Below are 27,802 nucleotides of genomic sequence, written 5' to 3'. Positions count from 1 at the left end.
GGAAAAGGATTCAGCGGTTTTTGCACCTTTTTAACCCACTTTTTCTAGCGAAGAACGGAAATCCCTCAAAACCATGGCCTAGAAGCTTTGAGGTAAGAGGACTTTCTTCACTAACAGGAAAAGAAATAGAGAGGACTTTGTGTCCAGTCAGGGCACTCAAGTTCTACCTGAAGAAAAAAGTGTTATTAGGAGGTACAGAAGAAAGTCTCTGGTGCTCTGTAAAAGATCCTAAAAGAACTATTTCAAAGAATGCCCTAACGTTCTTCATAAAGGATTTGATAAAGGAAGCTCACCTTACATGCAATGAAGAGCACCTCAAGATTCTCAGAGTAAGAGCACATGAACGTGGAGTCCGATAGCTACGTCAATGGCCTTTCACAAAACCTGGTCTCTTCAGGCTCTGATAGATGTCAACGTTTTGGAGATGTAACTCTGTGTTCGCCTCTAATTATCTAAGAGACGTAAAAATTTCTTACGAAAAGTGCTTTGCTCTGGGAGCGTATGTTTCTGCGGATTCAGTGCTGGGAGAAGGAGCTGAGGCTAATCCTTCTTAACTTAGTTTAGTGTTAAAATTTTTCCTTTATTGGTGGTTGTTTTTATTGGTTGATTGTCAGAGGGAATAGGGGACCCTCTTGCAATTCATAGTACTAACATGGTCAGGTGATCGGGATTGGCTTCAGTGCTCCTTGTGTTTACTTATAGAAACCTTAACTCTGTCATGTAAGAGGGCTAGTCCCCATTGATATGACAAAGGTAAAGGCTCTACCATGTAAGTGGGTCAGCCCCCATTGGTACAATCCAGAGTAGGCTCTGTCGCGTAAGCGGGCTAGCCCCCATTGACACGATCCAAAGAGTTATTCAGCCATAGGTCCATACCTCGCTGGGACTCTTGAGGCAGGCAGACTCATAGACAGTAGTCATGAAGTCTTCAGCCCAATCAGGTAGGAACCATGGATTATTATATCCAAGAACATATGTTGTTTTTTCCCTGTTTTTAATGTATTTAGTATAAGTATTATCATTATGTTTAAGCTGTCTCTTACCCTCCACCAAGGGTGCCAATCAGCTAAGTATATATCTGCTGGGTAAGTTTTCATGTACAAAAATGATATTGTTAAGATACAATAAAGTTTTGTACATACTTACCTGGCAGATATATACGATTAATGGCCCACCCATCCTCCCCTCAGGAGACAGGTGGAAGAGAAAATCTGTCTTAGAAAACGGGAATGGTTCCGGATCCCGCCACCCAGCGGCGGGAATGGTGGATCACCTGACCTACCTGTCGCGTGTGCCGCGAGTTTTGAAATTCTGTCGGGACGACCGAGTCTATAGCTAAATATATATCTGCCAGGTAAGTATGTACAAAACTTTATTGTATCTTAACAATATCATTTTATAGTTTTCCTTAAATTTTTTATGTGTTTTCGTAAAGTTAAGTGTACGTACGTACGTACGTTATCTGCTGTTTGTCCTCCTCCTCCTCTGCCTCCACTTTTGGAGATAGCCTTACTCGAAAGGTAAGCTTCCACATTTTACGTTACAGTAATGTTACAGTAATAATATTTCTTGTACACCAGTATACACTTTATTTACAGGTTTTGGATTTTTATTCTTAATTTAGGTATTGAATAGTCCAAATTGTTGTAGTATTTCATTGTTTATAGGTCAATTTAGCTTTATTATGAAATTTAATGGGGTGTTTTTGGAGGGCTTGGAATGGATTAGCCATTTTACATGTAAAATGTGTTCCAAGATACGAAAAACTCATTATACGAAGGCCGCCTCGGAACGGATTAATTTCGTATCTCGAGGTATCACTGTATAATTTTCTATGATGTTTTCTGTAAGAAATGAAAACAAGTTTTTGTACATGCAACTTCCCCAGCAGATATATACTTAGCTATAGTCTCCGACGTCCCGACAGAATTTCAAATTTCGCGGCACATGCTACAGGTAGGTCAGGTGATCTAGCCTCCCGCCGCTGGGTGGTGGGACTAGGAACCATTCCCGTTTCCTAATCAGATTTTCTCTGTCGCCGGTTCCGACAACACCTGTTGTTGGTTCCTCCTGATTTGGATTTCGTTTTTCGCTTGCTGTGGATCTTTTGACTGTCTTTTGGTGACGTATTGGATCGTTGGCTTGGCGTACGCTTTTGTTTACTTTTTATGATTCTCTAATGCGTCAGACGCTAGTACTGTGTTTAGAATATGCTCGACGAATGTGTGACATAAGACTACCGAAGGATTCGGTAGATCCTCGCACTGTAGAAGAGTAATTTAATTTTTTTTTTCTAACGAACTACCACTCTGTTGTAAGACAGTCATAATTACGTACTGTATGCAGTTACTGAATGACAGTCATTAACACGAAACATTTGACATGAAGATATGATGAGAATCCTTAAGAGAACCTTCATTGTTGAAGTTTGTTTTGTAGTTCTATAGATCACTTATTAATGAATTGTCTTTTAATAATCCTTGTACTGAATGTGAGATTTTGAATGAGGAAGAAGTCTCTTTCTTCTTCTTTGAGGAAGTTAGAGAAGAACAGAGTTAGGAAGCTTCGTCTAGAAACTCCAGTAGTTCTCGGACTAACGAGCTAGTTGAGGAGGCTTTAGAACCTAACCCTAATACAGTTGTTGCAACCTCTCCTCCATTTTCAGCCCCTTCTCCCTTCTTCGAACCTGCGGATTTGTCTTCGAGATGAAGCTCCTCAGCGGAGTGGCTGGTTGGTCCCGTTGCTGAATAACCTCTGGTTTCATGCAACGTAAAAGTACCATACAAACAAACAAACGAAGTGAGTGATTTATATATTTCTGGCATGAAAGCCAAAATTTGCAGGATGGAATTGCAGTTCCTTGCAATGGAAGGTAAGAATGCTGTGGGAAGTTTTTGTGCAGTGTTCCCAGTGTAGTGGAGGGGGCGTCTGTCCGGCTCCGTATTGCTCCTAGGCCTAGACCTCTTCCAAACTCCCAGAACCAGGGGAGGAGGAATGTCGGCAGCCGTAAGGAGGATGTAGAGCATCCCCAACGGTCAGGTGTCCCTTCGGCAGGCTCTGTTGTCTTGACCCAGACTGCCATGGATCGCCACAGAAAAGGCATCCTGAGGAAGTGCTTCTTCCGATTCGGCTTCTCCAGGCCGCGAGACGCTTCTCTCCTCACAGGTGCGCCTCTCCTAGCAGGCGCTCGGCGCCAGCCAGGCGCGCGGTGCAAGCCTGGCCCGTGGAGCCAGCCTGGCACTCATCTCCCATCAGGCGCTTTTCTCCTTGCAGGCGCTATTCGCCGGAGGAGTCGCCTTTTTGACAGGAAGTTTGCCTTCTCCCGAAGGAGATCAGGAGAAGTCTACCAAGCGGGTCCTTCTAGACCTGCAGGAGCGACTTTGATGGGCGCTCTGGTTAAGGACCCTCCTCGCAAGAAGGACATCGCTCTTCCGATCAAGAGGTCTGAGCTCCCCATCGCAAGAGACGTGCCTCTCAGGACAGGAGCCCTTCACCGAGAAGTTCCAGGCGCCTCTCCCCTGTTAGGCGCTCTCTCCAGTTAGCCGCTCCTCTTCTAGCAAGCGGGCTCCTCTTGGCAGGCACTATTCTCACAGCAGGTGCCTCTCACCTGGCAGGCGCGACTCTCCTGACAGGCGCTCTACTCGTGGTAGACGCCCCCTCTCCTCACAAGCGCTCCTCACATGATAGACGCGCCTCTCCTCATAGACGCTCCCGTCTTAGCAGACGCTTTTTCTCCTTGCAGGCTCTCTTCTTCAGGCAGGCGCATTACTACTGGTAGGCGCCCTTCTTTGGACAGAAAAGCCTCTACTACGTGGAGGACTGCACGGACGGGTGGGGATCTTCGGATCCTACCTGGCGTAAGCCCAGTCATTGAGGAGGGATCCTGCCCCATCCTCGATTTCTATGGGAATCGAGAGAACCACCAACCGATGATCGTCTGACGAATTCGGTGGGTAAGACCCCATTGACAAGATCCAAAAAGGTTCTGTCATGTAAGTGGGTAAGCCCCCATTGACAAGATCCAAAAAGGCTTTGTCATGTAAGTGGGCTAGTCCCCATTGACAAAGATCCTAATAAGGTTCTGTCACGTAAGCGGGTAAGCCCCCATTGAAAAGATCCAGAAGAGTCTCAGTCATAGGTAACTACCTCGCGGGCTCTTTGAGGCAAATCAGACTCATAGACCAGTGTCCATGAAGTATTCTGCCCAATAAGATAAGAAGCTTGAACTCACATCTTCTGCACTCTGTTCACAATTGAAGCTTTCCTTCGGGAAAGACTTCTCCTTCATTCTCTTGAATAGAGAACGAAGGTGCTCAATCTCCAACCCTTACTCTCATTCCTCGTAGGGAAAAAGAACGTAGGATGGAGGTAGTTGTACAGAAACCTACAAAAATACTACGTATTTTGCCTTCACAACATGATTCTGTTAAGTAGTTGAACTGTCCGGGGTGTAGACGCATACCTAATTGAACTGCTGATCGGGGCTCCCTGCTACCTCCCGGGAGTTACCAGTTTCGATTTTAGATATTTATGGTATTGTCTCGACAACACCAACTCAGCTTTTGTATTTTCCGAAATCCGTTTCGCTTAAATAATTGCTCGAGCGTATTTTTATGCTCGATGGTTCTAGCCGAACGCATTCCTTCATGGAATGGATTACATGGCAACTCAGGATGACGAGTCGGCGAGAGCTAACGGGGTATGAGTCTGCGGTCACTTTGATAACAGCTCAGTACCAGCTGGCTCTCCGAGATGCACGGTCGGTTGTGTCTCTCTCCCCTGCAATGATTGACTGCCGAACTGTATCTCTGCCCAACAATCATGGACTTAGGTCTCTGATTAACGGGGATTCTCCCATACATGAATGACCATCTACTGCTGTGATGCTCGGTTTCATCGCCTTCAACATTGCGAGAAATTTTCAACAGAGATATTTCTTGGACTCTTTCATTTTTTCTGTTTACGGCATTGTAGCAGAAGTCTGTACTAGTCTACCGCTGGATCGCACTGCGATAATGTGGAATTTTTCTTCAGACATCGGAGTTTGTCTTCAAAAATATCTCGTATTCGTAGGTGTGCAATTGTTCATTGTTCACCCCGAATTAACAGATGTATTGAAAGATATCGCCTATTCCCTGGCCTGACAGCTCTGCTTCCAAATGTTCAACCCATGAGAAGCAGTTCTGCAGGCAGTACTTCCCGGGGTTTTTTCATTACTGAAAAACGCCCCGCTTTCATAGCAATTGATTTCTCACCGGACAGCAATGAAATAGCGGTTAGCGTTTTCAGTCATTGGTAAGCACGGGTTCAGAATCTTGAGAATCTCTCGATTCGGCTGTGAAGAAGTAGGTTGCATTCTCTGTCCTCCGTCTTCTACGGCACATAGTGTTGTTTCTCCTTAGCTGTGATTCAACTAATATGAGAATGTCTTGCCATCAGGAACCTCGGTCTCTAGAAGGCAATTGACTTTCACCTGTTGGGCACATGCATTAACAGAATCTTCACCTTGCCGTCCGGCATCAGTGACAAATAATATACATTTTTGATGGTCTCTCGGCTTAACCCCTCAAAGGCGAAGGTCACGTGACTTGCTCGGATACTTGGACAACTTACCTCCATACCGAACGCAGTCATTCGGCAGCTGTCAGAGCGGCCGAGTCAGTTACGAACTACTGTGTAGACTTAGTTCGAGTGTACCAAGAACTTCGCTGCGGACACCTTCCCAAGACTGGAAGGGGTAAAGTAGCTGAGTTGGTGGTTTTCCCCACTCAGAATGAACAAGGGCTTGTCTCTTTTAAAAGCCGAATCCGCACCTAGTGTTGTCCTCAGAAGCCTCAGAGTCGGGATGGGGAGCAACACTAGGGGCGAAAGAAGTGTCAGGCACCTGGAAGGGGGACCAGGTGAACTGGCACATCAACAAGGCGTTGAATACAGTCTTCCTGGCCCTGAGAAGTTTCGAACCAGAAGTCAGAGGTTCGGTGGTCCAGGTCAACTCGGACAACACCACGGCTCTGGCATATTTAAGGAAACAGGGAGGGACTCATTACATCTCCCTGTACATAACAGCAAGAGACCTGTTGCTGTGGGCAGAGGAGAGAGAGAAATTACACTTCTCACCAGATTTGTTCAGGGAGAGAAGAACGTAAGGGCGGACCTGCTGAGCAGGAGAGATCAAGTCCTCCCTACAGAATGGACTCTCCATCAAGACGTTTGCCAGATGTTGTGGAGCCTTTGGGGGTAGACCACACATAGACCTTTTTTGCCACGAATTAGAACAAGAGACTGGACAACTTTTGCTCCTCTATTTCGGATCTGAGAACAATAACGGTAGACGCACTCCTTCTAGACTGGACAGGGATAGACGTCTACGCGTTTCCCTCACTCAAGATTTTGGGGGAAGTATTGAGAAAGTTCATCCCCTCAACAGGAACGAAACTAACTCTGGTCGCTCGTTTTGGCCCGTTCAGGAATGGTTCACAGAGGTACTGGAATGGACGGTGGACTTCCCCAGAGCTCTTCTACTCAGGGGAGATCTGCTCAGACTACCCCACTGTGACAGGTTTCACTAAAACCTACCCACTCTCTGCCTGACTACCTTCAGACTATCGAGAGATTTGTCAGGGCGAGAGGCTTTTCGTGCAAGGCTGCTAGCGCAATCGCCAGAGCCCGCAGGTCATCAACCTGACGAGTCTACCAGTCGAAGTGGGAAGTGTTTCGGAGATGGTGCAGGACGAAGACACTATCTTCATCCAATGCCTCTGTGACCTTAATTGCTGACTTCCTTCTCTTTTTAAGAGAAGAATGCAGCTCAGCTGTCTCTACGATTAAAGGTTATTGTAGCATACTATCCGCAGTGTTCAGGAACAGGGACCTGAATATCGCGGAGGATAAGATCTGCATAATCTTATCAGATCTTTTGAGACGACTAAGAAGTAGATCTCTAGACCGCCTAGTTGGAACTTAGATGTGGTTCTCAAGTTCCTAGCATCGGACAAGTTTGAACCCCCTCAACAGGCGTCCTTCAGGGACCTGACCAGAAAGTCTCTGTTTTCTTTTAGCGCTGGCGACTGCTAGAAGAGTTAGCAAGCTTCAGGCTCTGGATGCTAGAGTAGGGTTTAAAGGAGAGTCGCCAATCTGCTCTTTTAAAGCTTTTGTTCTTAGCGAAGAATGAGAATCCCTCTAAACCCTGGCCTTGAAGTTCTGTGGTCAAAGGGCTCTCACCCTTAGTGGGAAGAGAGATAGAAGATATAGAGATCTCTGTGCCCTGTCAGGACCCTTAAAATTCTACCTGGAAAGAAGAAAAAAGAAGATTAAGGGCAACCTAAAGAGTCTCTGGTGTTCTGTCAGAGATCCCAGAAGACCCATTTCTAAGAACGCTCTGGTGTTCTTTATGAGGAACGTCATAACAGGAGCATGCGACGTACGATTAGGAACAGTTTAAACTCCTTAGAGTTAAAGCACATGAAGTAAGGGCCATTGCGACACCTCTGGTGTTTCAGAAGAATATGTCGCTGAACAATATTGTAGCCTCTACATCCTGGAGATGCAACTCAGTCTTTGCTTCTCTCTACTTGAGAGACGTGAGAGTGACTTACGATAAGTGCATCTCGTTGGGGCCCTACATATCTGCAGTTTCAGTGCTGGGACAGGGAGCTGAGACTAATCCTTGTTAGTTTAGTTTAATTTTTAATTTGATGTTGTTTTTATATTTGTTTGAAAGAGGGTTAAGTGGTAACCCCTTTTAATTGTTAGCTCTAACACAGGTTAGAGTTGGTCAGGTGGTCGGGATTGGTTTTGTGTTCCTTGTATATTGATACCTAAAGCTCTGTCATGTAAGAGGGCGAGTCCCCATTGATATGATACAGGTTAAGGCTCTGTCTTGTAAGTGGGTCAGCCCCCATTGGCACGATCCAATAGAAGGCTCTGTCAAGTAAGTGGGCCAGCCCCCGTTGACACGATCCAGAAGGGCTATCGGTCACAGGTCTCATCCTCGCTGAAGCTCCTGAGGCAAGCAGACTCATAGACAGTATCCATTAAGTCTTCTGCCCATTCAGGTAAGAACCAAGGTTTTTTCTTTATAACCTACAACATATGTTGTTTTCCTGTTTTGTTATATATAGTATTTCTGGGCTCAGCCCGTGTCGCTACGTGAAATGTCCCTTTAGCACACATTTCTAAGATAAATTATTGCTAACATACTAGAGAAAAAGCTAAAATGGAAATGTCAGAACATTCTGACTCGCTCAGCTTATATAAAAGGTGTCGGTATGGTTTCTTGGGCGAGTGAAACCACTGCCACGGGTCTCTTACCATTTAGATTCCTCCCTCTTCGAAATCCCTCTACCAGAGAGGGCCGATGCAAGGCCTGCTCCCAGCTACGACTACTACTAGCGCCCCCAACGCTACCACCAGCGCCTCTACTGGTCATCCTTTTCGTTAGCACCGTCCAGTTCGCACGTGTTTTTCTTCTATCTGTGTTTTTGTGCTTTCTTTCTGGATTTATTTCACCATGGAATGCGCCAAGCCATCGCTGCATCTAAGTTAAGTACTGCTAGAAGTGTTTCACCTGTTTTTAGCCGGTCAGGGGCCCGTTTAACCAATTTTATTTAGGTTATAATAAGACGGCGTCCCCGACGGCTTTGTTGCCGAGTCACCTTGCGCAGCTCACTCCACGTGTTTCTTTATTTCGTGCTTCTTTGGTCCCCTATACCGATGGCGCTCGAATATTTTAGCAGTACATACTTTCCATTGTGATTTTGCAGCTTTGACGTGTTAATTTTAAGCTTAGCTTTACACTGGGGTTCCTTGAGCTCTCACGAGCTCGTAGCCTACATCGCTCCTTAGCTCAGAGTTCATGCATGCATGTTCCTGTGTTTTTAGGTCTGTGATAGGCTCCCTTAGGACGTACGTCCTTTCATTTTAATCCTGACCACCAGATAAGGCCAGCTCCTTGAGTCGCTAGTCGTCCTCCCTTCTTGGTCGGCTCGGTCTAGCTTCTCCAGGACTACGCTTCCTCTTGTCCGATTTATTTTTCTTCTCTCCCTCTCCCCCCCCCCCCCCCCCCCCCCCCCCCCCCCGGTGTTCTGTTAGGATGTTTTTGTATTCATGCCTTTTGAGACGGTTAGAGGTAGCCTAGGACACCTCAGACCGCCTGGTCTGTCTTAGCGTGGCTCACACCACGTCTCCGACGAGGCTGGGTGATCGCCATGAGCCACCCTGCGTATGTTCCCCATGCTTCCTCTCCCCTCTAGGGGGGGAGTACTGCTCGTTCCCGTTGTCCCTGGCAACCATCTGAGCTCCCTCCCTTCTTCCCTCCTCTCCACGGGGGAGGGATACGGGAGTTAGTAGGAGGAACAACCGATGCTGGCTCGGCTCACACCGCTCTCACCCTTCGGTACCGAGGGGGCTCCCTTGTGCAGTCGAGTCTTGGCTGGCCACCAGGCTCGGCTGTGCTCGGACCTCCTCGGTTCCCGAACCGAGCTCTCTCTCACCCCGAGTCACCATCCCTCCCGCTCCGGCGGGTTTGGTGACTGTAGAAGAGCTCCGCCATGTGTTTATTTTACTATTGCATGTTTACTTTTATTTCATTTATTGATTATATACATCCTTTATATTTGCTAAGTTGGCGGAGACCCCGCTCACCACCCGGGTTCACCACCTACATATTTTGATCCCTTTTTACGGCGGAGTCATCCTCCCCGCCACTGATTGCTGGTCCCCGCCTGCTCCTCCCCCGCCGTTCTCGTACTCCTCGTTCCGGTGTATAGATTAGGTAACTCGGTTTTCGGTGGTTTTTCGTCCTCTGGCAACACCGGAGACGCACTGACTCTAGTTTTACCAATTCTATCGGACACCCACCACTTTACACGGCAGGAGAGCAAGTAGAGGCCAAGCTTTAATCTATCAAGTAACTCCGGTGTACTCCGGTGTTATGATATATCACTTCTTGGACTTAGTCCAACTAGTTAGTGTTGATACTCATGTATCTTTTCACTTACAGGCCACCCACTGCCAGGAGTCTGGCTGCAATGCTATCCTCAAGGACCCCTGTGGGCATGAGGTCTGCCGGACCCATGCTACCTGCGCCATCCGCTATGGAGAGCTAGCTGTCTGGCATCACGAGAGCTGCACCATTTGCTATGAATTGGTGGACCAGGTCTCCTCCGGAGTAAGTACTTTGCCGGATACCAGGTTTTCTCATATATGATTTTGGCCTATATATACAGATCCTTCTGAGTGATATATTATTACAGTTGATAACATAAATTAATCCTTAGTAGCTTAAGTATTTGTACTGACCCTCTCTTTCAGACTGCTCAAGCGGTCAGGGACGCTGCCCAAACCACCCTGAAGGCCTGGGTCGGCGGATTCGGCCGTAATGTGACCAAGGGGCAGCCTTATATCCTTGATAAGAAGATGGCCGCTTTTGTCTTCCCGGCTGCAAGTTGACTTCATACGTCGACCCAGAAGCGGCGACCCCTTACATCACCGCTATCCAGGCGCAAGTTGCCCAAGGTGTGGAGGAGCCGGGCAGTCAGTCAGGAAATCATGCAAGAAGTAGCAACTCTCAATTTGGACCTCGAGCCCATGGCGGTAGAGGCAACAGGTAGGAGGTTGAGTGAAGCAGGTTTGGTAGGGGCTCAAGGTTTACCCTTGAGCCATTCTAGATCTTCTTCCCCTGTCCCTTCTTCTTCTTCCTTCCAGGGATTCTCAGAGGATGGGGAATCGGTTAGACCGAAGTCCACCAAGGCGATCCCTAAAGTTAAAGGGAAGCGTGAGGTGAAGACGCTTCATAAGACGCTGTCCAAAAAGTCTAGTTCGGGTAGCTCTCAGAGATCTCCAGCTCACCATCCCGGAGCAGAGAAGCCCAAGACTTCTTCTTACTCCAAAGGGTCCAGAGGAAAGTCTTCTAGAGACAAGGCTCAGCTCCTACCCAACCCTGAGCCTTCAACCTCAACAGGAGCACGTCCTAAGACTCCCAGGGAGAAACAGGAACCTACTTCCTTTGACTCAGACTCATTTACTGCAAACATTATGCAGCAAATGGGTAGTCTGGTAGGGAACTTGGTTCAGGACAAGTTCCAAGAAATGCTTTCCCACATCTCTTCTTCCTTTGAGGAGTCAGGCCAGTCAATCCGGGCCATCTCGGAAAGGCTGGCCAACCAGGAGAACCTCATAGCAGGTCTCCAGGAGAACCCTACGACAGGTCTAGCTCAGCCCAGTATGGCAGCCCAAGCCATGCCAGACTACAATACTCTCCCTCCTTACACGGCGAGCAATCCCTGGAGGATATCGTCTTATGTCCCCTTCAAGGACGGGATGCTGATGTTGGCAGGCTGTGGAACTCGAAGGCTTGAGGACTTGAGTTCCACCCAGCAAACCTGCAGCCCCCCTTCATCGGGTACGCCCACCTTACGGAGGCAGCCATGAGGAGAGAGGATAAGATCCCTAAAGAATCTGTAATCTTCGGACGGGATCAAGCCCAACGAGACTGGCTAAGAAGCCTAGACGATTGGGACTGTGTGAATACCAGGATCCAAGCGTTTAAGAGCGCTTTCACCATGTTCGTAGTGGACGGAGAAACACCCATCCCGTTCACTATGAAGGTGGCGGAGCTGACCATGCAGGCCGCTATGAGGGACGAGCCGATGCTGCAGCTCGGGGAAACAGAGCCCACATCACTCCTCCTCCCTGGTATGGAAGATCTATGGACAGATCTCCCGGCCACCTTTTCGGTCGGGAAATTGAAGCCTGACTGTGCCGTCACTCAGTTTAGTGAACGGCTTCCTAGACTTCCAGACAGTCTCATTCAGGCCGAATTCGACGCTCGAACGAGACTATCCAAATCCCTCAATACTCTGGTCATGACAGAGGTTTCAGCCGTTACATACGGTGATGAACCTTTATTTAAACCAATAGCCAAATCACATTTGCACACAGTACAATATGATTTGTACGACTTCATCGTGGTAAGGCGTAACTGCAGGAAACATGTCCTGCAAGAAGCCACCATCCGTCACGAGCCAAATAAGTTACTGCCTGCTTTGATCTGGGGTGCTGACCTTTTCCCAGAATTGATTGTGAATTCAGTACAGTGTGAGGCTACAAGACTCAACCAGAGTCTTAAAGTTCGCTGGGGACTCTCCAGCAAAAGGAAACCTTAGTCGACTTCTTCATCCAAGAAGGCAAAGAAGCCTAGGAAATTCCAGTCTTTCCAAGCTCCCCAGCAACAACCAATGGTTCAGGCGGTTCCGGTCTCTCAGGTGCAGCAACCATCTACATCAAAGGCACAGCCTCAGCAACAGTTTCTGCTGCTGACGTCTCCTCAGGCTCAAGCCTCCACCTCCTTTGCTGTCTCCCCGGCCTTCAACCCAGTATTTGAAGGCCAGTCGTTTCAACCTTTCAACAGGTTCGGCAGGGGTAGCAGGGCTAGAGGTGCCTTTCGCCAGAGAGGCGGCGGAAGAGCATCCAGCCGGGGTAAGCACTTACGAGGAGGGCAAGGGACACGCCCTTCCCCGACCCAGTGAGAACCCTCAGGTAGGAGGGAGACTGTTCCTCTTTCGTCACAGATGGAGGTTCAGCAGCTGGGCACAGAGCATTGTGTCCAAAGGCCTAGGATGGAGCTGGACCAAAGGTCCTCTTCCATCCAAAATCTTCTATCAACAACCGACAGCGGAATTGATAGAGTATGCCCAAGAACTCCTTCAGAAAGGAGTAGTGTCAAGAGTCAAGCATTTAAAGTTTCAAGGTCGCTTGTTCAGCATGCCAAAGAAAGGCTCGAACAAACGAAGAATAATTCTAGACTTGTCCCGTCTAAACTTATTCATTCGTTGCGACAAGTTCGAAATGCTGACTATCTCGCAGGTGCGGACCTTACTACCCCGTGGGGCTGTCACCACCTCTATCGATCTTACAGACGCATACTATCATGTTCCAGTGGCAAGACACTTCCGCCCGTACCTAGGTTTCAGACTAGGGAACCAGGCATTTTCCTTCAAGGTAATGCCTTTCGGGCTCAATGTAGCCCCCAGGGTTTTCACGAAATTGGCGGAGACAGTGGTTCAACAACTCAGGTCTCGAGGAATTATGTTAGTTGCGTATCTGGACGATTGGCTCGTTTGGGCCACAAACATCGAAGAATGCCACAAAGCAACGGTCAAAGTAATTCAGTTTTTGGAACACCTGGGGTTTCAGATAAACAAGACCAAGTCCAGGTTGACACCGGACTCTCGCTTTGAGTGGCTGGGCATTCAGTGGCTGGGCATTCAGTGGGACTTGAACTCACACACACTATCAATTCCGTCGTCGAAGAGAAGAGAAATAGCCAAAGCAACCAGACAATTTCTCAAGTGCAAACAAACGTCTCGGAGGAGCCAGGAAAGGATCCTGGGCTCTCTTCAATTTGCCTCGGTAACGGACGTTCTGCTAAAGGCAAAACTCAAAGACATAAACCGCGTCTGGCGCTCAAGGGCAAACAACAGATCCCAGGACAAGCTATCCGCTATCCCGGCGATACTACGCAAGCGCCTCCGCCCCTGGGCGGAGGTAAAAAATCTGTCGAAGTCAATTCCTCTTCAGTTCCCTCCGCCGGCATTAGTTATCCACACGGATGCTTCACTAAGCGGCTGGGGAGGGTACTCTCAGTACAAGAAGGTACAGGGGACTTGGTCCCTTCCATTCCGCCGGCTCCATATCAATGTACTGGAAGCTATGGCAGTATTCCTCACCCTGAAAAGACTTCAACCAGCCAAGAGATCTCACATCAAACTGGTGTTGGACAGTGCAGTAGTAGTACACTGCATCAACAGGGGAGGCTCCAAGTCAAGCCATGTGAACCATGTCATGATAGCCATATTCTCTCTGGCAGCCAAGTACAAATGGCACCTGTCCGCCACACACCTAGCGGGAGTAAAGAACGTGATAGCAGATGCGCTTTCTCGCTCAGTCCCACTAGAGTCGGAGTGGTCCCTGGACAGACAGTCATTCAATTGGATCTGCCAACAGGTTCCAGGGCTCCAGGTGGATCTTTTCACCACGGAGTCAAATCACAAACTTCCTTGCTATGTGGCTCCCAACCTGGACCCTCTGGCTTATGCCACGGACGCCATGGCTATAGACTAGAATCAATGGAAGAAGATTTACATCTTTCCTCCAGTGAATCTTCTTCTGAAGGTTCTGAACAAGCTCAGGACCTTCAAGGGACGAGTCACTCTAGTAGCCCCCAATTGGCCCAAGAGCAACTGGTTCCCACTCCTATTGGAATTGGGTCTCCGACCTCAACGGATTCCCAATCCCAAACTATCCCAACTAGTACAAATGAAGACTGTGTTCGCTTCCTCAGGAATTCTCAAAAACCTAACTTTATGGACTTCATGAAGTTCGCGGCAAAAAGGGATGCTGATATCGATCCTCAAAACATCCTATTCTTAGAATCGGATAAAAGAGAGTCGACCCTTCGCCAATATGACTCAGCAGTTAAAAAACTAGCTGTTTTTCTGAGGAAGACCGAATCTCAAACCATGACAACCAACCTGGCTATTTCCTTCTTTAGATCATTATTTGAAAGAGGTTTAGCGGCTAGTACTATTACTACTACTAAATCGGCATTGAAGAAAATCTTCCAGTTTGGTTTCCAAATAGATCTAACAGACTTATTTTTCATCTATCCCTAGAGCCTGTGCTAGGCTCAGACCATCAGAGAGGCCTAAGTCTGTGTCATGGTTCTTAAATGATGTTCTCAAACTGGCCTCAGATACTGATGATAATTCATGTAACTTTTTACCCCTCCTGAGGAAAACATTATTTCTTTTAAGTCTAGCCTCAGGAGCCAGGGTATCTGAACTGTTGGCTCTATCTAGAGACTCAGGTCATATAGAATTTCTCCCTTCAGGAGAAGTATTACTTTCTCCAGATCGTCAATTTTTAGCTAAAAATGAGGATCCACTAATGAGGTGGGCCCCTTGGAAGATTCTCCCACTTCCTCAGGACCCTTCTTTATGTCCAGTTACTGCCCTAAGAGCATATCTTACCAGAACTGATATAAGATCTTCAGGCCCTTTATTCATTAAGGAAAAGGGTGGTACCATTTCCTTAAAGGGAATTAGGCAGCAAATATTATATTTCATTAAACAAGCCAACCCAGAATCGTTCCCCAAGGTACACGATATTAGGGCAGTAGCTACCTCAGTCAACTATTTTCAACATATGAATTTTGATGATCTGAAAAAGTATACAGGCTGGAAATCTCCGACAGTGTTCAAACGTCACTACCTCAAGTCCTTAGAAGCTCTTAAATTTCCAGCAGTGGCAGCGGGAAACAGTTTCTCCTGACACTGCTTAAGTAGTAATAGTAGCTTAGATCTAGACCTCCTTTCTGCCTGCCTCACTGACGTCCTTCCTGCGGCTCTGCCACCATGTAGCCTTTCCTATGCCTTAGATGCCACATATGTACATAGTTGTGATGTTTCCTTATTTTTATTTTAGGATTACTAACATGTAATTTATATTTTATGATATTGTATCTATCTTTAAGATTAATATATTAAGTTACTGTAATTAATCTTAAGCCTGTATTATAATCATCTCTAGTTCATAAGCTTATTTTAGATTATATTAATTAGCCTTAATTGTTTTTTATTTGATCCTTACAATATCTTTTATGTTCATTCCTCAAGCTTGTGGCCATTTCTCTGGTACTATTTCACGTAGCGACACGGGCTGAGCCCAGAAAAGGGATTTTGACGAAGGAAAAATCTATTTCTGGGCAAGGGCCCGTGTCGCCCAGTGAAATCCCACCCTTCTTTTATTCCCCACCCTTGGGCCCAAGCTTGACAGGCTAACTCCAAGGATGACCGGTAGAGGCGCTGGTGGTAGCGTTGGGGGCACTAGTAGTGGTCGTAGCTGGGAGCGGGCCTTGCATCGGCCCCCTTTGGTAGAGGGATTTCAAAGAGGGATGAATCTAAATGGTAAGAGACCCGTGGTAGTGGTTTCACTCACCCCAGAAACCATACCGACACCTTTTATATAAGGTGAGCGAGTCAGAATGCTCTGACATTTCCATTTTAGCTTTTTCTCTGGTATGTTAGCAATAATTTACCTTAGAAATGTGTGCTAAGGGACATTTCACTGGGCGACACGGCTCTTGCCCAGAAATAGATTTTTCCTTCGTCAAAATCCCTTTTAGCTGTCTCTTACCCTCCACCAAGGGTGCCAATCAGCTAAGTATATATCTGCCGGGGAAGTTGCATGTACAAAAATGATATTGTTAGGATACAATAAAGTTTTGTACATACTTACCCGGCAGATATATACGATTAATGGCCCGCCCAGCCTCCCCTCAGGAGACAGGTGGAAGAGAAAATCTGATTAGAAAACGGGAATGGTTCCTAGTCCCGCCACCCAGCGGCGGGAGGGTAGATCACCTGACCTACCTGTAGCGCGTGCCGCGAAATTTGAAATTCTGTCGGGACGTCGGAGACTATAGCTAAGTATATATCTGCTGGGTAAGTATGTACAAAACTTTATTGTATTATAACAATATCATTTTGTTTTGATTAATGTAGAGAAGTTGTTGCCAACTTTTGGGGAATCTTAGAAGAAATGCATGTGTTTAGCAAAAGCCTAGCTATATCTCTGCCATAAAAAGGGGTATATGATGGCTGTTTGATTATATAGCTTTTCATTCAGTTTGCCAATGTTTTCAGTATTAATTTAGACTTGCCACTTTTGCTATTGTAAAGTATAGTATGTATCACTTAATGGCACTACAGGTTGGGGCTATCACTAAATACAATGTCTCATTTTCTTAACAGTTTGGGACCATACTATTTCCACCTTCTCCTAATTGGTTTTTGAGTGGAGCTGTTGACAGTCGAGAAGAAGATGCAATTTTGGTCACTGCATCATTCAAGAACATTGTAGTTTATCAGCTGCTTCAGGATGTTTCATTACCTAAGATACTCAGGGTTTGTATACTTGTAAATTTTGTTGTTAGTCTTATATATACAATTCAGTATGATATTAATCTGTAAGTAATGGAATATTCCATTACTTTAGAAGTGCTTGCTTAGGTGTGTGCTACTCTCATATACAGTAATTTGCAAGCAAGCCGTTATAATTTCCTATGCATGTGTGTGTCTATGTGAAGGTAATAACTTTGTGTCCACCAATAAATTTAACCTTGCTACAATGTAATGTACTGTTACCAAGCATAGGGAAAAACTGTCTGTTTTGAGTGCATAAGGAGAAACACTTTCTATTTGCTTCCTTTTCCGTAATTATTACCAAATATTTTGTATTCTGGAGGAGACAATTTATCTGTCAAAATAAATTGCCAAATACAGATTGTCCTTGTTGAGAGGGCTTTTATGGTATGCTTTGGGCATTCAGTGAAATTAATGTGATACTATTAATAGAAATAATAAAGGAGTGCATGTAGTAAAGTTTACATATTTACTTTTATTACTAAGCTTCTGGAAATTATATTGTCCTTGCAGATGGTGCCTTACCAAGAAAAGGTTCAGTTGGTATCAATTTATCCGGACGCAAGTCATGCTTTATATGGGATGACTGTTGGCAGTTGTAGTGACTCGGGGAGTGTTAGACTCATTAACATGGAATCAGGTGCCAATGTTTGGCGTCATAGCGAACACCAGGTATTGTTTGGCTTTATATTCATATTTTATACTTTTGTAGATAGTTGTTTTGTACATGCAACTTCCCCGGCAGATATATACTTAGCTATAGTCTCCGACGTCCCCGACAGAAATTCAAATTTTGCGGCACACGCTACAGATAGGTCAGGTGATCTACCCTCTTGCCGCTGGGTGGCGGGACTAGGAACCATTCCCGTTTTCTAATCAGATTTTCTCTGTCGCCGGTTCCAACAACACCTGTTGTTGGTTCCTCCTGATTTGGATTATGTTTTTTGCTTGCCGTGGATCTTTTGACTGTCTTTTGGTGACGTATTGGATCGTTGGCGTGGCATACGCTTTTGTTAACTTTTTATTTGGATTTCCTTTTTATGATTCTCTAATGCGTCAGACGCTAGTACTGTTTTTAGAATGTGTGAGGTAAGACTACCGAAGGGTTTGGTAGATCCTCACACTGTAGACTTGAGTGTTCTATTCATAATCCTTGTACTGAATGTGAGATTTAGAATGAGGAAGAAGTCTCTTTCTTCTTCTTTGAGGAAGTTAGAGAAGAACAGAGTTAGGAAAGCTTTGTCTAGAAACTCTAGTAGTTCTCGTGCTAACAAGCTAGTTGAGGAGGCTTTAGAACCTAACCCTAATGTAGTTGTTGCAACCTTCTCCCTTCTTTGAACCTGCGGATTCGTCTTCGAGATGACTGGCATCCAGTTTGGCTTGAACTGTCGTCTGCGGTACTCTGTTCAAATTGAAGCTTTCCTTCGGGAAAGACTTCTTCACTCTCTTGACTAGAGAACGAAGGCGGTCAATCTCCAATACTTATTCTCATTCCTCGTAGGGAAAAGAATGTAGGATGGAGGTCGTTGTACAGAAACCTACAAATGGTATTGTCACGACAACACCAACTCAGCTTTTGTATTTACCGAAATCCGTTTCGCTTAAATATAATTGCTCGAGCGTATGTTTATGCTTGATGGTTCTAGCTGAACGCATTCCTTCGTAGAATGGACTCGCTGGCAACTCAGGATGACGAATCGGCGAGAGCTAACGTAGTATGAGTCTATGAGACTGCTGTCACTACAATACAGTGTTGCCAAAGTGCGGAGAAACGGAGAAGAATCGAGGGGGAGTCATTGAATGCAGAGCTGGTCTGCACTCCTCACGTAAGTGGCCCTGTAGGTCCGCATACATATTTAGGTTTTTAAAACTTTTTTTCTGTTAACAAAATTATATAATATTCTAGTAAATTCTAATATTTTTGAAAAATGAACCATTTTCACTAGTCTCGAGTGTTCACGCGCCAATATCAGATACAATCATACGATTGTCAATTAACCCTCTTACGCCGAAGCGGTAGAAAAAAATTGTCTCCTGTGTGCCGGAGGTGTTTCAGAGTGAGCGCGGAAGCGGAAAAAATATTTTTTTCAAAAAATCACAGCGTGCTTAGTTTTCAAGATTAAGAGTTCATTTTTGGCTCCTTTTTTTGTCATTGGCTGAAGTTTAGTATGCAACCATCAGAAATGAAAAAAAATATCTATCATATATAAATAATGCGATATATGATAGCGCGAAAACAAAATTTCATATATAATTGTATTCAAATCGCGCTGTGCGCAAAACGGTTAAAGGTAACAAGTTTTTTTTCGTTGTAATGTACACTAAATTGCGATCATTTTGGTATATAACACATTGTAAAACGATAAAAGCAACACAGAGAAAATATTATCACAAAATAATGCATGAATTCGTAATGCGCGGACGTAAACAAATATTTTTTTCAAAAATTCACCATAAATCTAAATATTGTCCTAGAGACTTCCAATTTCTTTCAAAATGAAGACAAATGATTGAATATTACTATACTGTAAGAGTATTAGCTTACAATTGCAGTTTTCGACCATATCTGACGAGTTAAAGTTGACCGAATGTCGAATTTTTTATATATTTTTTTATATATATGCAATTATTTCAAAAATAAGAAAAGCTACAACCTTCAAATATTTTTTGTTTTATTCTACATAAAATTGCGCACATTTTCATATATAAAACTCTATGAAATGCCTAATATGAAATGGAGCAAATATTCCGAGAATGGTACGTACGCATTTCGGAGATTTGTGGCGGAGAATCCGCGCGCGGAGGGAAGGAAAGATTTTTTTTAAAATTCACCATAAATCTAAATATTTTGCTAGAGACTTCGAATTTGTTTCAAGATGAAGATAAATGACTGAATATTACTAGACTGTAAGAGTTTTAGCTTACAATTGCTTTTTTTTACCATTTCGGTAGAGTCAAAGTTGACCAAACGTGGTTTTTTTTCTATTTATCGTGATTTATATGCAAATATTTCAAAAATGAGAAAAGCTACAACCTTAAATTATTTTTGTTGTATTCTACATGAAATTGCGCACATTTTCATATATAAAACTTTCTGTAACGGTTAATTTAAAATGGTGCAAACATTACCACAATCGCACGTATGATTTTTTCGGAAGATTTACCGCGCTGACGTAAAGAAAATGTTATTTTTTTCATAAATTCACCATAAATCGAAATATTGTGCTAGAGACTTCCAATTTATTGCAAAATGAAGGTAAGTGCTTGAATATTACAAGAATATAAGTGTTTTAGCTTACAATTGCGTTTTTCGATCATTTCGGTAGAGTCAAAGTTGACCGAAGGTTGAAATTTTGGCAATTATCGTTATTTATATGGAAATATCTCAAAACTGATAAAAGCTACAATCATGAGTATTTTATTGTTGTATTCTACATAAAAATGCACACATTTTCAAATATAATACTTCATGTAACGGCTAATTTACAATGGTACAAAAATAATGTCAAAGTGACAAAATAATTTCCGAGATGTGTCACAGATACTTTTTAGTGCGGCAAGAAAGAAATTCGCTCTTGCGCGCCTGCGTAACGATTGTAAACAAAACAACACCTTGATCCGTGAACTCCCAGCATCCCCCAAGGCGCTCGATTCAAAAGTTTTAGGCTGGTAGGCCTATAAGTATTTTTCCGCGAATTTAAAAAAAAACTTTTGTAAGTCGACGTAAAATACGTCCAGTCGGCACACGGGAGACAAAAAATGTCGACGTAAAATACGTCCAGTCGGCTTAAGAGGGTTAAGAACCGATTTGGCAACTGCAGATGACGTAACCCAAACATGATGCCTTACAAATGCATTCATTCTTTAGGTTAAGCAATCTTCAATTTGCGTTTGTATATATATTAATAGGTTAGTAAAATATGGTTAATTTGTGAATTAATCTTAGGGTGAAGACTGACTTACATTATTGTAAACATAGTCATGTTTAATGAGTTATTTATTTATTTATTTATTTTTTGAGAAAACTACTGCAAATATGTATTACGACATTGCAAGAATTTTTCAACAGAGATATCTCTTGGACTCTTTCTTTTTCTGTTTACCACACTGTAACAGAAGTCTGTACAGTAGTACCTCGAGATACGAAAGGCTCAACTTACGAAAAATCCAAGTTACGAAAGCCAATACGAAAAATTTTACTGCTCTACATACGAAAAGTTTTCAAGATACGAAAGGTTGTTGCTGTAAAGTCCCGAGATTCGCCCGGACCACCGAGAACAATTTTAAAACTCCCGCACTGCCAACTGAGTAAACTCGCCACCATCCTCCCGCTCTCCCATTGGTTCCTGATGCTAGTCACCCCATAAGTCCTGCTCTCCTATTGGTCAGCATCTACCCCTTGTGCTTTAAGTATTCTATTGGTAAAAGGTTGCTGTAAATTGAAAAACTTAGTATTCATGCAATACATATAATAAAAAAAAAACAGGTAAAGATAGAATAGAGAATAGAAATGAATGGTTATTATACTGTTTGGTAGTTTCAGTGGTTGAAGAGAGATAATGAAAATTAATGGCTTAATGTGTAAAAGTGATTGCTTGGCGATCGTTCGATACTCGTAAGTGCTGAATGTAAACAGACGTTTGGAACTTTTTTTTTTTTTTTTTTTTTTTTTTTTTTTTTTTTTTTTTTTTATTATAGTTAATGGTTACTTAATAATTATTTGAAATGAGTACATGCAATACATTTAATAAAAAAATTGTGAATTAGATATCATAAAATATAAAATAAATTAGACTGCCAACAAATACGCATTTTTTAGGTTTCTTCTTCTGCTTTATTATTACGTTACGTATACGTATGTCTCATTATAGCTGTCAGTAACTCGGTATCTCCATTAGGTAAAGATAGAATAAAGAATAGAAATGAATGGTTATTATACTGTTTGGTGGTTTCATTAGTTGAAGAGAGATACTAATGACAATTTATGGCTTACTGTGTGCTAGGAAAAATGATTGCTTGGCGCTCGTTCCATACTTGTAAGACGGGTAAGAGCTGAATGTAAACAATCGATTGGAAGGTTTGTTTTTTGTTTGTTTGTGTATTATAGTTAATGATTAATTAATAATTATTTGAAATGAGTACATACTGATTATTTGTACATTTTATTGGCATATTCTAAGCTTTTAGCTACAGGTAGTGACCGACTTACGACCGCAATTGGTTCTGCAAAACAAGTCGTAACTCGATTTGGACGCATGTCGAGTCTGCTAAATTACCGTAGAGTTTATCGTACATATACATATTGTGTAATGATATTGACATCATCTGAAAGTCATATTTTATTAACATTTTCTTAGATTATTACTTATATTATCATATTTAAGTCATAATTCATTATTATTTAACATTCATTATCATTAAAACCATTGTATTACCATTCTTAGTGCATATTCTTACTGTCATATATGTATTACGATAGTACTTTACGATACCCTTTCACAAGTTCATATACGTATGTAAAAATTCAACCCCTTCTTTAGCTAGTTTATTTTGCTGTCTTTTTCTTTAAAATGTGTATTATATTTCCTAGTTATGATTTCTTTACATTTTTGTAGCATGTGTAACATCTCACACATATGTATAAAAATATAAAAATAATCATAACTAGGAAATACAAAGAAGTCTAAAGAAAACAAAGATAGCAAAATAAATTAACTAAAGAAAAGGTTGAACCTACAAACGTAGCAATATGAAACAGTGTGATGTGTGGAGAACGGGTACGTCTGACGACTTTGACAAACGTTAACAGTAAGGCGTAGTAATGACGTGTACATTACTACGCCTTACTGTTAACGTTTGTCAAAGTCGTCAGACGAACCCATTCTCCACACATCACACTATTTCATATTGCTACGTTTGTAGGTTCAACCTTTTCTTTAGTTTCATTGTATACGTATTCCTAGTTATGATTATTTTTATACCATTTATATCGTCTCTCTACACGACATTACTGACTCCTTGCTGTTACATTCGGCAACGTTTGTTCAAACTGTTTCTCCTCGCATCATACTGTTTCATAATGCTTCGGTTGTCCACGTTCATATAAAAAATCATCCTTTTTTTTTTTTTGTTTTTTTTTTTTGTTTTTTTAGTTAATTTACTTATTGTATTTCCTAGTTATGATTTCTTTGGAATTTTTTTATACCATTTGTGTAACGTCTCTCTACGTACTGTTCATTCGCCAAACGTTTGTCCAAACTGTTTCTCCACGCATCATACTGTTTCATAATGAAAATTCGGGCAAATTAGGTGTTGCCCTCCCAAATGAACTTCACCTCGTACGCCTATGATTACGTGGAAAAAAAATTCTATCGAATCGAGGCTTTCACTGAAGAGAGAGAGAGAGAGAGGAGAGAGAGAGAAGAGAGAGAGATGAGAGAGAGAGAGAGAGAAACTTCGTTTTGTGAAACATGCTCATATAGTTATGATTTCTTGGAATTTTTATACCATTTGTAACGTCTGTAAAGTCTCTCTACGTACACGAAATTGCTTCTTATGTATTGTTACGTTTGTTAAGTTCATAGCAAACCCGTTTCTCTATGCATCATACTGTTTCCTGTTGTTACTTTTGTCAGGTTTAATTTAAACACTGGATGCTACAGTACAATTTGTTTAATGTTGAAAAAATACAAAATACAGGTGCAAAAAAATAGAAAAACATTCAAAAATACAATTGAAAACTAGTATGTAGTACAGGAAAATATAATAAAATTAAAGACTTCTGGCATCGCTGGTGCTTGACTGGAGGTCATTGACTTCATCAGCTGAAGCGACGGTCGGGGTGACGGGAGGAGTTGTTCGTTTCACAAACATGGTGAGTTTCGTCTGGATTGTTTGTTTCTTTTTCTCCTCGTAAATTTCACGATACGGACGAAACAAATCGTGTGCCATCTGTTCTAATCTTTGCAAACCTTTCATAATTTGTCCATTTCTTCGAAAATGTGCAAGGAGTTTATTTAGTTGAGCTAATCCTTCTGATAATCCCTTGGCGGTTAAATTTCCTTCTGGCAACTCTTCATCCCCCGCTTCTCTTCTTTCTTCCTCCGCCACTACCGTCTTCATTCAATCAAGCTCTTCATTGTAAGTTCTTCGGACGTGTGGTCTAGCAAATCCTCAAATCTTCTTCATTTCACAATCCAAAGGAAAGCTCTTTTGACAGTTTCACTATTTTTCCCCGTATCACATCAAGTTCTTGTTCACTGTCAAAATCCATCAAAATCATTCACATAACGTTTAACGCACTTCTTCCATATGCCATTCATACACTTCTCCGTCACAGTCTCCCAGGCAGAAGACACATTCTTGATAGCATGCAGAATATTGTAGCGTTTCCAAAATTCTTGTAGGGATAGTTCTGGGTCGGCATCTAGAGCAGCTATGGCTTGCGCAAAGGTGATTCTTAAATAGTTTGCCTTAAATGTTGCAATCGAACCTTGGTCCATAGGTTGAAGAATTGGAGTGTGTTTGGTGGCAAAAAAAAAACCACTTTCACATCAGGATTCGATCAGCTAAGTGAGGTGGATGTCCAGGCGCATTATCGAGCAGCAGTAAAATATTGAAAGGAATTCCTTTCTCTAGGCAGTATTCACGCACTTGAGGAATGAAACAGTTGACAACCAGTCTTCAAAAAGTGTCTGCGTCATCCATGCCTTACGGTTAGAGCGAAAGTAGACAGGCAAAGTGTACTTGCTTACATTCTTGAACGCTCGTGGGTTTTCTGAATGATAAATTAAAAAGGGTTTCAGCTTGAAAACCCCGCGACATTCCCACCAAGCAGTAGAGTCAAGCCTATCCTTAAAAGCTTTAAATCCTGGCATGCTACTGGCTTCTTATGGATTGCAAGTGCGTTCTGGCATTCGTTTCCAGAACAAACCTGTTTCATCAACATTAAATATTGTTCTGGAAGATATTCCTCATCCGTAATCATTTCATCGAGACTGTCGACAAAACTTGCTAGCTCCTTCGTCATCCGCACTCACTGCTTCTCCGTCACTCGAACACTATGCAGCTGGAATCGTTTTTTGAACCTCTTGAACCAGCCAACGCTTGCAAAAATTCTTGCGTTTATACTCTACTCCAGCACGTTCCTTCAAAGTCTGAAACAGACTTCTAGCCTTCATCTGCACAGTAAAAAAGGCTTAACGGTGTCCTTTTTGGATTTGATCTTCCATCCAAACATGCAATAATTTTTTCCATTTCATGGATGGGGCCAGTGCGTTGTTTTCGTAATCACTGTCGATCACATGGGTGCAGAACCTTTCACAGCATCACGAATCCTTTCCTTATCCTTAAGAATCGTGGACACAGTAGAATGAGATAACTTCATATCACGTGCGATCACATTCACTTTCTTCCCTTCTTCGAACTGCTTAATCACTGTCATTTTTGTGTCCAAGTCAATGGCATTCCTTTCCTTCTTGGCATGTTGAGGAGTAGATAAACACAGTTTCCTCTTGGCAGACATTTCAAAAATGATCAAAATTAATACAAAGTTATTGAAAAATGAACACAGCAGAGCGAGAGATGCGTTCAGACGGAGCTACAGGCAACACTGTGAGCGCGGGCGGGACCCGAGAGATGCACGGATGCCGCAGGAAAAAGTATTGTACGTTCGTATGCACGTTCTGCCGAAAAGGGTGAAAATAATAGTCGTAAAGTCGATCAGACGTAAGTTGCATAGGTCGTAAGTCGGTCATTACCTGTATTAGGTTTAGATGTCAGAATCATAGACTAGGCTACAGTAGCAACCGCTAACATAGGCTAGGCTTATTGCTAAGGGACATATGCTAAAGTCCTAATATATGCAGTAAAATACGGGGAGTTGAACATTATATGCAGTTGAATATTACTCAAGTATGTACAGTATTTTGCCTTTTTGGAGTCATATTTTCTTCCGTCGTAACCCTTAGAACATGTAGGCCTGGAAATATAATTTACTGGGGTGTTTTTGGAGGGCTTGGAACGGATTAGCCATTTTACTTGTAAAATGTGTTCCAAGATACGAAAAACTCTTGATACGAAGGCCGTCTCGGAACTGATTAATTTCGTATCTCGAGGTACCACTGTACTAGTCTACCGCTGCATCGCACTACGATAATGCGGAATGTTTTTTCTTCAGACACAGTATTTCCCCGGGTTTTCATTACTGAATCGGAGTTTGTCTTCAAAAATATCTCGTATTCGTAGGTGTGCAAGTGCTCATTGTTCACCCCAAATTAACAGATGTATCGGAAGACATCGCCTATTCCCCGGCCTGACAGCTCTGCTTCCAAATGTTCAGCCCATGAGAAGCAGTTCTGCAGGCAGTACTTCTGGGGTTTTCATACTGAAAAAACGCCCCCGCTTTCTATAGCAACTACGACTCTCATCGAAACAGCAATGAAATGAAATTAGCCGGTTAGCGTTTTCAGTCATTGGTAAGCACAGGTTCAGAATCTTGAGAATTTTTCTCTCGATTCGGCTGTGAAGAAGTAGGTTGCATTCTCTGTCCTCCTTCGTCTTCTACGGCACTTAGTGTTGTTTCTCCTTAGCTGAGATTCAACTACAGGCGGTCCCCGGGTTACGACGGGGGTTCCGTTCTTAAGACGCGTCGTAACCCGAAAATCGTCGTAAGCCGGAACGACGTTCTTGAAAACATGTCCACAGGGAAAATTTCACTACTAATTTGCAATTTTTCTTAGGGCCGTATCTCTAAAATTATCACTAATTTACTTTTTTCATGTGCAACACTGTATTCACAAATTACTGTATATTTTCATTAAAATACGAGAGAGAGAGAGAGAGAGAGAGAGAGAGAGAGAGAGAGAGAGAGAGAGAGAGAGAGAGAGAGAAATAACTCCTTACGGTTTCAATAGATTGAAATGAACGTCTGTAGGCAACTTTTTTCCCCCTCCCATAAAAGGGATTTTGACGAAGGAAAAATCTATTTCTGGGTGATTGGCTCGTGTCGCCCTATGAAAGTATCCTTAATATCATTCTTTCTAGGTAAAATTAATCTAAAATTACCAGAGAAAAACAAAATTAAGAAAATGTCAGTAAAACTGACTCGCTCACTCTATAAAAGAAGTGTCGGTATGAGAATATAGGCGAGTGGGATCACTACCACGAGTCATTCACCTTTAGACCTTCCAACATAAAATCCCCACCAGAGAGAGCTGATACCAAAGGGTGATGCGGCCGCTACTACTACTACTACTACCGACGCCACGGACAGCAGCGCCCCTAGCGGTCATCCTTAATCTATGAACATCTTGTCCTGCAGGGTGGGTAAAAGAAGACAGGGTGGGTTTCATAGGGCGACACGAGCCAATCACCCAGAAATAGATTTTTCCTTCGTCAAAATCCCTTTTCTGGGCTCAGCTCGTGTCGCCCTATGAAAATATACCAGAGAAACAGACAAGATGGAATAAGGACAAATGAAACCCAATAGTAAAAAAGAGATATATAATATAAGTGAATCAGAGACATTACAGTATACAAACAAAGTACTTAAAGCTAACTTATCCTAATACAATAGCATGATAAAGAAAGCAATCAATATAAAGTACTTAAAAATTAACTTATATTAGACATAGTAACACATAATAATGTAATGGCAAATAACAAGGAGTGATTCACTTAAATAAGATATTTACAAAATATACAAACACATTGTGTTCTACCCTAGCATAAAAATAAGGGTAGAAACACTGAAGTACATTATATGTACATAATGTGGATGTCCCTAGCAAAAAAATAAGGGACAATCCACCAATATTATT

At 42.9% G+C, this 27,802-nt stretch overlaps 1 protein-coding gene across 2 annotated transcripts in view; it reads left to right on the top strand.

Moving 5' to 3' along the window:
- Positions 1 to 27,802, top strand: part of LOC135222774 (gem-associated protein 5-like) — a 291,182-nt gene that overhangs the window by 47,599 nt on the left and 215,781 nt on the right. For both annotated transcript variants that reach the window (XM_064261034.1, XM_064261043.1), the window contains exons 2-3: positions 16,812 to 16,964; positions 17,496 to 17,654. In XM_064261034.1, the coding sequence (XP_064117104.1) occupies positions 16,812 to 16,964; positions 17,496 to 17,654 (312 nt within the window). The remainder of the gene's footprint in view (positions 1 to 16,811; positions 16,965 to 17,495; positions 17,655 to 27,802) is intronic.

Source organism: Macrobrachium nipponense, chromosome 20 (genome assembly GCF_015104395.2).
Source record: "Macrobrachium nipponense isolate FS-2020 chromosome 20, ASM1510439v2, whole genome shotgun sequence".
In the NCBI taxonomy this organism is placed as follows: domain Eukaryota; kingdom Metazoa; phylum Arthropoda; class Malacostraca; order Decapoda; family Palaemonidae; genus Macrobrachium; species Macrobrachium nipponense.
The sequence above is the reverse complement of the archived record's forward strand: the minus strand, read 5'-3'. Positions and strand labels throughout refer to the sequence as shown.